At 42.0% G+C, this 13141-nt stretch overlaps 1 protein-coding gene across 4 annotated transcripts in view; it reads right to left on the minus strand.

Moving 5' to 3' along the window:
• Positions 1–3882: 3882 nt before the first annotated feature.
• LOC311324247 (calcium/calmodulin-dependent protein kinase type II subunit gamma-like) overlaps positions 3883–13141 on the minus strand; it is a 53418-nt gene continuing 44159 nt past the window's right edge. Inside the window, exons 17-22 of one of the 4 annotated variants that reach the window (XM_084456668.1) lie at positions 13057–13134; positions 11882–12025; positions 11429–11504; positions 6795–6889; positions 6385–6621; positions 3883–6102 (exon numbers count right to left, since the gene is read on the minus strand). In XM_084456668.1, coding sequence (XP_084312794.1) covers positions 6389–6621; positions 6795–6889; positions 11429–11504; positions 11882–12025; positions 13057–13134 — 626 coding nt within the window. In that variant the 3' untranslated portion in view covers positions 3883–6102; positions 6385–6388. Of the gene's footprint in view, positions 6103–6384; positions 6622–6794; positions 6890–11428; positions 11505–11881; positions 12026–13056; positions 13138–13141 lie in introns of all 4 variants that reach the window. The other 3 variants (XM_084456667.1, XM_084456670.1, XM_084456669.1) reach the window with 3 other exon arrangements.

The raw sequence follows: 13141 nt of genomic DNA on the forward strand, positions 1-13141 counted from the left end.
ATAGATGCTACTGTCTTGGGTGAATGCCGTTCTTTGTATTGCATTTATTCTTGACGGAGTTAGATTATCAAGCTGTTAATCATAATTGTAATATAGACTGTCTCTCTTGGTTCTCTGAGCTATGTGTGTGATGTAGATGGCGACATTGCGCTATTTCTTACAAGGGCATCCCAACCGTATCTATGGCTTTTTATTTTACCTTAATTGAATAGACTTGTTTTCAGTCTTGTGCTGTGGCTTTGTGAAGCATCTTGTATTCTAGAACTAAGTGTTTACCCTCAAACAGGAAATTGTCCTTTGCCTCTTTTCTAATCTGTACATTGTCCTGCCTCTTCACTATCATATGTGCTACATCCGTCTCTTTCCTAAGATGGTCTGATGTTTGACTTAAACACAATTCAGAGATCCATAATTACTACATAATTCCCTGATTAAGCAGCTCCATTAAATATTGAGTTGATTCATGTGAAACTGTTGAAATATATCTGCCCTTTTGTCTTACTCATAGTGTTATGTGCTGTAACCTGGTTGAGTATTAAACCACCTGCTTGATGAAAACAACTTTCTGTGATTGAATGTATCTCTCTTCTGGGTTGTTATGTCCCTAAACTGGTCTAGAGGATCAAGGAGTAACACATCAAAATATAGAAAAAGAACCCAGGGACAACGGAATATATATAAATGAGGGTAAGGGTTTATTAATCACCTTAATCATCTTACAAAAGAAAAGAAAATAACAAAGAAATCATATAACCATGAAACAAACCAAACAAAGGACAAACAACACAAAACCCTTTCCCTCTAAAGGGAATCACTGACTGGTGCACATAGCTGTAATTTGTCCAGCTGCCCAGCTCGCAGCAGTCTGATTGTGCGAATTAACATGTGTGAACTACTCATTAAAATAAAATTGTAAAATGCAAGATGGGTTTCCGAGTGCGGTCACACCATCTACACTTCGGATAATCGCGGTCGCGCTATCTCCACTTCATCTCCCATTCCAATCCTGCGCATCTACTTTGCTTTTTACGGTAAAACATAAATATCCCATTGAATTCTGTATTGGCTTACCTTTACATTTCAATAAAGTGCTCAAATCAAATTGTTTTCAGCAACAGCAAACTCCAAATGACTCTTGTTCAACATATCATCCTGTAGGCCTAGATCTGAGATGAGTTTCATGAATTTTTACTGCAGCATGTTTTAATAATCAGATTATTACAGGGATATTTATTAAAATATGCTATAGTAAAAATTCATGAGACTCATCTCAGTGGTACATGGGGGTGTGTTGAACCAGGATCTGGTGTTGGTTGCTGAAAACAATTAGATTTTAGGTTTCTATGCTAATGTAAAAGTCAGCCTATATAGAACTCAATGGGATATTGTTATGACTAATATCAGATTATTAAAATATGCTGCAGTAAAAATACATGAAACTCACCTCAGGGGTACATGGGGGTGTGTTCAATAAGGATCTGATGTTGGTTTCTGAAAACAATTTGATTTGACCTTTCTATGCTAATGTAAAAGTCACTTTATATAGAACTCAATGGGATATTGTTATGAATGTAATACCAGATTATTTAACAATGCTGCAGTAAAAAATCATGAAACTCACCTCCGAAAACTTAATTTAAACTTAATTTAATATTATGTATTGTTCTTTAAATGTTCTTAGCCATTAGACAAATATATTCCAGGAGCCTGCCCCAGGTTGCCTGTTTCAATATCTGTGTGGTCTGAATGGCTCTACGTGCTACTAACCCTGCTCTGCCTTCCCTCTGCCTTCCCTCTCCCTAGTGCCTCTCTCTCTCCCTCCTATCTTCTAACCAGGTCCAGTGGATGCCCCACTGTCACCAGCAGACCTCACGAAGTCCGATAGATACCCCTGTGTCTACTGTGGATGATGTAGCATGTCCGTAGAATATTCTTTCTCCTATGATGCTTTTAGCCTCTCTCACTCTGAAATGTAATTCAATGCAATGTATTGCTTCATAAATGTTCTTAGCCGGTAGACAAACATACTCCTGGAGCTTGCTCGATCGCCTTGTTGAGAGGGGTCAGGGAAGAATTTTTACAGCTCACTTATCTGGCCCCCGGGTGATTACTGTTTTTTTGCTTCCCTCTGGAATACGTAGAGAGTGGGTCGTATGCCCACCTCCCTTGTTCTCTGTAAAGCGCATTGTGTTGCCTCTGGGTATGAAATGCGCTATACAAATAAAGCTTTGATTGATTGATTGATTGAGAGGTACAGGGGGATGTGGTGAACAAGGATCTGATGTTGGTTGCTGAAAACAATTTGATTTAAAGTTTCTATGCTAATGTACAGTAGGCTACAGGTCAGCCTATATAGAACTCAATGGGATATTGTTATGACTGTAATATCAGATTATTAAAAAATGCTGCAGTAAAAATTCATGAAACTCATCTCAGATGTACAGGAGGATGTGTTCAACAAGAGTAATTTGGAGTTTTCTGAAAACAATTTGATTTGTACGAATGTTTGATAGATCATACGTGGACGCTGTCGTATGGACAGTCTTACTCTTCAAAGATTCGGTTCCTTCAAGTATATATAGTTGATCTAATTGTAGCCTACCGATCCTTTTAAGTTATACTTTTTTGTGCCAGTGCCAGCCCAGTACACACACTTTTGACAGCCGACATGTGTAGCCTACGGTAATTAGCCTACATTTATAAAGATAAAAGTTTGTCACACCTTGATCTGCTGTGTGCGCTATTATGTTTATCAAGCTAGCAACAATCCAGTTTGACACAGGAGATAGTTCAACCGTTTACTCAAACTCTTAGACATATATTGACAACACATACACACGCACCACACACTACACAGCAGCTGATCCCATACAGTAGCAACCTACACTGTCTATTCTGTCAAAGCTGGAACTGGTGTGTGCTTGACCTGTATGTCAAGGGAGGGAGGGGGTGGGCAGTAGTACTCGGACATTCAAGACTATTCGGTACGTATCGGACATTAAAGAGTCGTTCAAAAAGATGTTTGTTCATTTTCGCCCATACATACCATAATTTCTGTGCTCCTTTGATAAATGAGGACCACTGTATGTGTGGCTTTCTCCTTGAGAAAGTAAGTGCGTGGTCTTGAGAGTGGTGTGTGTGAAGTTGACCTGCTGTTGAATCTTATTCATTAATCACACACACACAGCAGAGGCACCTGGATACCTGTCCTACATCTCAGAGACACACTGCTTAAAATACCTCCTTAAATATGACCCCCATACTACCTTAAATAAGGCCACAGTGCCACCTTAAATAAGACCACCATAGTACAGTACCTTAAATAAGACTATATTGTGCTACTTTCCTCATGACTAGTGTTGTCTGAAATGAGAGCAAAGTAGGACTAAAAAGCTACAAAAGAGGTAGAGAAGTGTAGTAGTATGTGAGTAGCCTGGGTAGCCTTGAACCCACCATGGAGTGTAATGCGTTGACAATTCTGTCTGATATCAGGCTAGTATGTGGGAGCTAGCCTGCTAACAATGAATAGTTGAGATGAACAGTCAGGTTCTGAGATCCTGAATTAATTGGAAGTGAAATCTCAATTACAGTATGTCAGGTGTAAAATTAAGTGACAGACAAACCGGTGCTGAAATAGTATTTTTATTAAATACTTTCAAGATCCAAGTTTTGAAGAATAACAAAGCTATGATGAAGACCGACTAACATTCAGACAAACACTTGATAGTTGTCAATTCATGATTGTATTAATTGTACATCATGATCATGCAAAAAACTCCAGCATCCAAGTGCAGACTGGAAGAAAAAGCGCAGCCCAGTAGTAGTAGTAGTAATAGTAGTAGCAGTAGTAGTATATCATTACAATGCTGGGGAAATACTAACAACAAGGGCCTCATACCAAGCTACGGCTCAATCCTTTTTTTTTTTTTAAATGCTTTTTTGTGTTTTCATCTTTTTTAAATGTTCGTGTCACCTATTAAACATTCTGGATGGAGGAGGTTTTCAAAGATGCAAATATTGTTATATATTATCAACTCTTATCGCCATCCGTATTCAGGTAGGTACATGGTAGAAATGCTAAACTGAAACATGCATATACTAGATCTCTCAGGTTAGGCAGCATAGTTCACCTGATCTCACTGACCAACACGCACTCGCTCTCTAGCTGACCAACACACTCAATCACTCTTTCCAGTGCCCCTCTCTCACCTGAACGAACAGAAATGATAATACAACTGAGGGTAGATTACTAATCATTTACAATCACTAATTGTTCAATCATAATTCAATGACTGTCTTGCCTGTTGTTCTCCTGCTTCCCTTTTCCGTGTTGCGTGTGTCAATGGAAGAGGTTCTGTTAACTTTCAGTCTTTAACAACTGATCTCTTCAAGCTCTCACCATTTCAGATTCCTTAATTTTGCAAATCTGTCAAACTGCCTTGATATAAGACCTGTTGCCATCCAGTGGAAGGTGTGTGAGGAAGAGAGAGGGAGAGTGCAGAACTCTAGCACGGCTAAGCAGTACACTACCAACAGCAAACAGTAAACTGCAGTAACAACAACAAAATTTAAACCAACACACCAACAGGGAAACATAGAAACAAGAGTTCTGAAATGGTGGAGAAAAAGTGAGTAATCAACGAAGGTGGATACAGCTGGATGGATGAATGGATGAAGACATAACAGCACTGCAAGGGCTTACATCATGGACACACGAGGCATAGTGACACCGATATGTTACAAAGCCTGACCACACCATGAGTTCTATGTGTGATATGTATTGTACACAGTATGTGAGAGACTGATCAAAGCCAGGGGGTTAAGAGCTGATGTTTTTTGGGGGGTCATAATGACATCCATATTCTACAACTCTAAAAACATCAGATGGCCATGGGACTAGTGCTGAAGTGTGATTAAGGTGCGTCTGTGTGAGTAGCATGTGTCTGTGTGTCTGTGTGCCAGATACAATTAGGGGGAGCACACTATTACATTAGATTTTCTTACAGGTCATCAGACCCAGAACAGGATGTGAGGTCAAAATCAGGGGACTGATTACGAGGGTCTCATGGACAGGTGCTCAGTGGGAGTGTCTCTTGAATGCATGTGGGTAGTTAAAGATAACGATAAAAAGTGAAAGAGGAGGGAAAACATGCAAAAACCTTTCCCAAACCCACCTCTTTCCCACTGCATACAGACATACATAGACTGCACATGTACAGGCTCAGCAGCTTCACTTGCACAATAAAAACCCTTTTAAAACTCAGCCACATAAAATAAGCCTCAGATACAGAGTCAGTCGGACACAAGTCTCAGATATTCACACAAATGCAACTGAATACGACACTAAAAACACAACAGACAATTGTCAAACCCGCCCCTACCTTACAATCTCGCTGTAAACAAACTGAATGACAAAAAAATCTAACAAAAGCAACAAGCAAAGCATAAAAAGCCTAAAGTTCTACACTTTGGTGCTTCACGTTTTGATATCAAGTTCTTACGTCATCAAGTTCTGATTAGAACGGACATTTTTCCCTCTAGACTTTCAGTTGAAGAAAGTTCCCAACATCTTAACATCAACTTCTGGCATTCCAATATAACATATCCTGCCCGGTGACTCATAGAGACAGAGACAGACATCTCAGCTGCTATCATTTCACTCCTCTCTTTCCTCCCGTATAGGTTTATAAATGCTTGCTTAGGTTCGGTGGTGTCTGGTACTGTACATCTAGTCATATTTTTACACAGTATATTATAACTCATACTCATAACTGTCACAAGTTCAACTGTTCACCTTCTCCTCCCCCGGTTGTCTCATCTGACATGGGCAGAAGAAAGATGGCTGCCAGGGGAGGGGTCAGAGGGCAAAGACACGCCCTCCTATTAGGCGCCAGATGCATGCATCATCCCATGGGGGCGAGGTCTGTGCTCGGCCAGCCCCCAGCAGGTCAAAGGAGGGACGGGATTGGTTGGTGTCGTGGAGAGGGTGCAGTCTCGCCGGGCTCCTGGCATTGACCCATCCACGGAGAGGACAAGCCCCTAAAACACACTTGCTGAAAACGTCCCCAGAACACACTCCAGTAGACTGGAGTCTTAGAACCACTGACAAGTGTGTGTGTGAGAGAGAGAGAGAGAGAGAGAGAGAGAGAGAGAAACAGAGAGAGAGAGAGAGAGAGAGAGAGAGAGAGAAGAGAGAGAGAAGAGAGAGAGAGAAGAGAGAGAGAGAGAGAGAGAGAGAGAGAGAGAGAGAGAGAGAGAGAGAGAGAGAGAGAGAAACACAGAGAGAGAGAGAGAAACACAGAGAAAGAGACGGAGAGTACAAATTAGCAAGTATTAGGAAAGAAACTAAACATGTACATGTTCTGTGTGTGTATGTCTGTATACCTGATCACTGTAGCGGTGCAGCGGGTGCTCCAGAGCAGTGGAAATGCACATTGAGCCACTTGCCATCCCGGCGATGCCACACCCTGGTCTCTTCTGACTGGCTGGAGCGGGGGTGGCCATGCATGTCGACGAACTGGGTTAGCCGGATGTAGGCGATGCAGGCAGCATCCTCTCCAATCAGGTGCACGTGTGGGTTTAGCAGGGTGGTGTGTACTGGCTTGCTGTTCTTACTCAGCACTGCACAAACAGACACAGACAGACACACGCGCGTACGGACACACACACACACACAACACAGAGTCAATGAGATATGAATGATAATTAGGGAAATGCACAAGGTTACTCAATAGTTTCTATTTGTGGTGTCAAGTGTGAGCGCGTGTGTGTGTGTGCAAGAGAGAGAGACTCACAGTTCTCAAAGTAGAACTTGTGGAAGTCCATGCCCTCCACCAGGTTCCCCAAGGCCTCGGGTTCAAACGAGGTCAGACCTGGGTCACAGATCCTCCTGAAGGAGAGTGAGGTGAGGGAAGAGAGGGATGAACACGAGAAATTGACCATAAAACATTTGATTCTGAGCAACAACAACAACAAAAAAAGGCAAAGGTACAAGATGGTGTACATAATTATTTTAAGAGTGAATGAACAAATCATCCCATAAAGCTTTGTGAAGGATACCTTTTCCAATGACTTCCAAACTAAAATAATAGACTGCCAATTTAACGTGTTACATTAATAAAAAATAATGCAAATGAATCGCATTCATCAATTTCGTCCAGCTGTAGGTGGCACATCGTCTGATTTATTATTGAAGCGACAAAACTTAATTTGGACCTGAATGACCCCGTAGGCCAGGGGTGTCAAACTCATTTTGCTTCAGGGGCCACATAGAGCCCAATCTGATCTCAAGTGGGCCGGGCCAGTAAAATAATAGCAAAATAACCTAGAAATAACGTCAACTCCAAATCTTTACCTTTGTTTTTCAATATTTCAATATTATGCCTTAATTTATCATTTAGCCTATATATGTGCATTATAACTCACAGATCACAGTGGATCTACAAAGGCACAAAACATTTATTCACAGATAGGCCTATGGAACTGAAAAAATGGCATTTCACTTTGATTAAAACAACTTGTTTATTTTAATGTACAGTAGATACATTTTCACATCTGACCACCTGAACTGACTCACCACACTATGCACAAACTAAAGTGGGAGCTATGAAGAACGTTATCACCCTGCCTTGTAAATGTATTAAATTTGTACATTTCAAAAACCCATAAAAGTGATAGCAGTGCATGAGCAATAGAGTTACACCAGACCAAACTATTTTGTGCTGAAGCTGCTGACTGATATTATACTGCACAATGTTCATGGTCTTTAAATATTACATTACCACAGTAAATGTTATTTTTAACAGAACTGTATTCTTCAGAGTGCTCTCATCAATTGCAACCGAAAATGCAACAAATGACTTGACTTTGTGATTCATTTGGCTGTCCAAGTCTGCCGAGAGATCTGAAATTCTATCTGCGACAGTGTTCCTCGTTAGGCTAATGTTGGCAAAGGCCTGTCGCTTTTCAGGGCACACGATTTCTGCAGCCTTCAGCATGCATGTTTTCACGAACTCGCCCTCAGAAAATGGCTTGGATCCTAACGCTATCTCGTTAGCAATAAGGTAGCTAGCTTTCACCGCTGCATCACTGACCTCTCGGCTACGGGTAAAAACAGACTGCTGTTTCTTCAGACCCACTAACAATTCATTTATCTTCTCTATTCTCAGTTGTCCTCGCAAATGGTTGTATTTTTCACCATGATGAGTCTCATAGTGGCGTCGAATATTATATTCCTTGAGCACTGAAACTTGCTGATTACACACCAAGCACACAGGTTTCCCTTTCACTTCTGTGAATAAATAAGAATCAGTCCATTTTTCTTGGAAAACTCTGCACTCTGTGTCAACTTTTCTCCGTTTTGACAGACATTTTGGTAATGACGGTGCAACCGTGGGTAATTTTGACAACAAGAGCTTAATAACGATAAGGCAAGATTGCCAGATGATTCTGGGCGCGTTGCTGTCACGTGCTGTTTATTTCCGGATCTCTCGTTATGTCAGTGCGACCTCTGCTGGACAAATTTGGAATATCTGTTCCTTTTTATTAATTTTGGACGTCGTCTCGTGGGCCGGTTTGAACCATCTGGCGGGCCGGTTTTGGCCCGCGGGCCGTATGTTTGACACCCCTGCCGTAGGCTATGTTGTACTGTATGTTACAAAAAAGCATCATTGCTTTCAAAAAAACTCGAGGAGGCAGATAATCAGACTTTGCTTGGCCCTCTTAACAGAAAGCTTACTTTCAAAAAACAGTTAATAAGAGTCTGGTCATGTGTAGTCTCAATGCCAGACCCATGAGTTATTTCGCTGATACACTAGGTAAGCTATGCTAACTACGTTACTGCATGCTGCAGATCTCTCTATGGGTCTGGGACACTTCATGTAAAAATCTGGCGCTCAAATCCTGGCAATTCATTGGTTTCACAGGAATCTCTGTGACACCTATCAGTAACGACTTTCGCGATCAGGCGTTCCCACCCATAGATATGCCCCGCCCATCTAACCTGGGCTAGCATCTCTCATTTGGTGCTACGACCGGCGAAGTGGCACAGACTCTCTTATGTAGTATCTCGGTCAATAATCACCATCACAAAGCCACAATAATGTAATGTCTTTCAATTGAAATATCTTCATTTGGGGGCTTTTGCCAGCAAAAAATTTATATGCGATCAATTTGCGATTAATTAATTACAGATCGTGTAATTAATTCAACTTTTTTTTCCGTTTGACAGCGCAAATAATAATGCTTTGTGACCATTTTTGTTGTTGCTAACTTATCTAACTTGTCACTGATGTCAATAAACATTATATCAAATATTGGACATTTCTCATTCATTTAATGAAAATAATTAGAAAGGTAAATCATGGTTGCGCCATGGTTGACGATCGTAGAGTTAAACTGACTAGGCCGCAAAATGGTCGACAGTGATGTTTGGTTCGTGGTTTTTCCATGGTAACAGCGAGCTCCACCAATCAGAAACATTGCTATTACACTTGAGGATTGTGGATAGTGTTATACTGATATGTAAATGTTATTTCTATAGCACCATTCATACAAATCATTGTAGCAGTTGTAGCTGTAGTAACGTAGTGCAGAGATGGGAAAAAACAAACTAGAAATGGTGCTCAGAGAGCACAGAACTCCGCCCCTGAATGCATTTTGTGGCTCTGTGCACGCCAAAAATAAATTAGGCAGTGCAGTGCGCTCCGGGCTCTCCCACCACACACCCCAGTCCAAACCCCATGTCTCTAGTAACCCCACACAGGGAGCTGGATTCGTTCTAAGTTTTGTTTTCATTTGTGGATCCAGCCCGTGATTCGGATCTTCCAAAATTGAATGGGTTCTAAGATGGCCCATGATAAACCCCTTCACCGAGTTTCATAAAAATCGGTTTGGTAGATTTTGCGTAATCATAGCTCAAAAAATGAATTTAAGTGAATGGGCAGTCCGGCTGTGTTTGGGCGGCCCGTGGACCAGACCATTGATTCGGATCTGTTCAAAAATTTTGAAAGGTTGTAAGTTGGCACATGCTACACCCCTCCACCGAGGTTCATGAAAATCAGACAAGTAGTTTTTGCATAATCCCAATTCAAAAAATGAATGGAGGTGTATGGCCGGCTGTGTTTAGGTGGACCGTGGACCCGAACCGTGTTTCGGATCTGCTCCAAAATTTAATGGTTTCTAAGTTGGACCACACTACATCCTACCACCGAGTTTCGTGAAAATCGGTCAAGTAGTTTTTGTGTAATCCTGCTAACAAACACACACACCACCAAAAACATTACCTCTCACCCTGCACTATGAATGTCAACTGAGCTCAGAAATGATATTCGACTTTCTCTTAAATATTTTCGGAAAATAGAATATATTAGATTATTGGGTATTATATAATTTTCCATAGTAAAAGGCTGCATACAATGGAACCACTTCTAACCAGAAGAGGACGCTCTCCGCCTATTGTCATGAACAAGCACCAACGGATCCTTCATATCAGTCTGTGTTCACTAATGTTAATAGCCTACCCAGTCAATATGGGTGTCATGTAGTGCAAACATGGTCCATTTATTAGGCCTATAGCCTAGCCAACTGAAAACAAAACAAGAGGAATAGCCGATAGTGCTGGTCCACTTGATCATTCAGTGCATGTTTACAATGTTGCCTGCTGGCTGCCGAGAAGACGCGCTCAGATTATAAGGAAGTAAGGTATTTCCTCGCCACCTAGATAGATAGATACTGTAGATACAGTGGTTTTGCTGTTTTTCTCCATGTTGAAAAAAATGGTTTTGGCATGATTAGAAGATTGGCGGGACTCTGATGTGCGCTGCTTTCCGGTAGCCTACTAATTGAATCTACATTTTCAAGATCGATTATGCATTTTTTCCCCCGAAGTCGATGACTAGTCGAAGTTCGAGTATTTATTTTGTTAAGTGGCTTTCCTGTCCTCTCCCATTTTCAAAATAATGCAATCAATGCTGAAGCCAGGTTGCTGACTGGCAAGCTAGCTAACGTTTGCTGCTAGCCAACTACTCAGTTCACTAGCCCTCTCACCACAAAGTTAAGTACTTGTCAGAAAAAACAGACCCACTGGCAAAAATAGCTTGCGCTAACGTTATATCATAGAGAGGCACAACATAAATCTAATTACAGCTGATAGCTAGCTAGCTGCGTTTACGTAACATTAATCAGCTAGAACCTCTGACTCGGACTTGCAGACTTGTGGCTTCTATCATACTGACTTGTGGTTGCAATTCATCTTATAGCTGGTTGGCTTGGTTACAGGCTCAAAATTCTTTATAGAAGGATTTTCTGAAATGTCATTGGAATAAATTAAGACGAAATTCACTTTCAGAACCTCACTGTTGCGCTCTATAGCTGGCATCCTTGCGTGTGTGTGGCCTTACCAGTGATGGGAGTGGTAGCTGATACTCACGTGTAAGCCTCAAAGTCTCCATTGTTGACTGCTTCAATCAACTGCTCTGTAATCTTAATTATCTCCTGCTTACGAGCTAGAGAGACAGAAAGAGAGAGATTGAGAGAGAAAGGAAGGTTAGAGAAGACAGACAGTGAGAAGAGTGAAAATAGATGGAGAGAAAGAGGAAAAAATTTGAGGATGGTCATCTCTCCTCCCAACAGATCTCTACTCATAGGACCCATCAGACACTACCCTCCTCTACAGCTGTTCCTCTCCATCCCTTCCCTTCTGTAAAAAAAAAAAAACTATCAAGGAACTATCATTCCTAATTCCTCCCTAACTTAAGTCCTCTCCTACCATTTTGAAGCTTGTCCTCTATTACCATTTTAAAAACTTACTCAACACCACTTGTGTGTTCTGTATTGTGTGCGCTCTCATGGTGTTTGTGTGTTTGAGTGTGTGTTCTCTTACTCTGCAGTGTGTTGGCTTTAGCAGGGACAGTGTTGCTCCCTAATGGAGCAGCTGCAGGAGCAGACTGAGCATGCTCCGACTCAGGGCAGGTGGTGTGGCCTGAGCTGTTCCATGCCATGCGTTTTACGTCATGCAGAGGAACAGCTGTAACACACAACACATGGTCAACATACACGCACCCACACTCCATTTCCAGCTAGGGATATGCGGCCCCTCTGAAAAACTCAAAAGACGTGTAAAAATGTGAAAATGATACACAGACACAGTAGAATGTGGACAAACAGATAGGGACATGTTCACAAAATGGGAGACTCCAAGCAGCTCATATAAGGGTGAATGATGATAGATGATGATACTGCACTGTGTGCATGTCTGATTTCTCTTCAAAGCTGTTCTACTCTATTCTATGTGTATGGCCTGGGCTCAGTAACAGGACAGGATTGGAGGACAAGATAGCTAGTCTATCAAAAAGGAGAGGACCAAAGCCAGACCCTGCCATTGGCTCATCATTGCAGGTGTGATTGTGGCCTATGAGAGGGCAACACCGGCAATGAGGAGAGAAGAGGAGATGGGATAGGGTGAGGAGAAGAAAGCAAACAGGATAGGAGTGTCCTTCAGCACTTGTATGTGAGGGCAGGACATGAGAAAGGTAGAGGATAGGAGAAAAGAGAGTAGCCTTGCTTTGCCAGACCCAATGGTTGGTTACAAAACATTATTGGTAACCCAATGGTTACATTACTGTATAAACGGTTGTGATTGGCACGAACAAATTTCTGTTCGAGCGGATTCCATTAGAATGGTTGGATATCCAGACTGATCTGCGGAGTGGAATTGAATGTGAGCTCCCGAGATCAGGCCGGCGAAGCTAGGCTAACAAGAGAGGTGTGATGTACAAGGCCAGTATAGACAATTTCAGGAGTCAAATTCAAATTTAGAAGGAGGGGTCAGAGTAAGGGCTGTTAGCAGGCTCCTGAGGCTGGAGCTGAGACTCAGGTTAGGAAGGACACAGACGGACAGAGAGAGACGACACTAGAACAGGTCTGAGTTCACAAGGTGGAAAGCTTATTGGACAGTGACCAGGGGTGAAGGGAAGAGACTGTTGCCCTTGGTTACAGAAGGTGGAGTCCTGCCAGGGGTGACCGCCGAGGTTTTTCTGTTGCCATGGATACACTTACTGGTAGGTGAGTTGTGAGGTGAGGACAGAAGGGTGGGCATCTCCTCTTGGGCACTGCCCTGACTGACCACCGAGCTGTCTGCTAG

This window comes from Borostomias antarcticus (assembly GCF_949987555.1).
Source record: "Borostomias antarcticus genome assembly, chromosome: 22".
NCBI lineage: Eukaryota > Metazoa > Chordata > Actinopteri > Stomiiformes > Stomiidae > Borostomias > Borostomias antarcticus.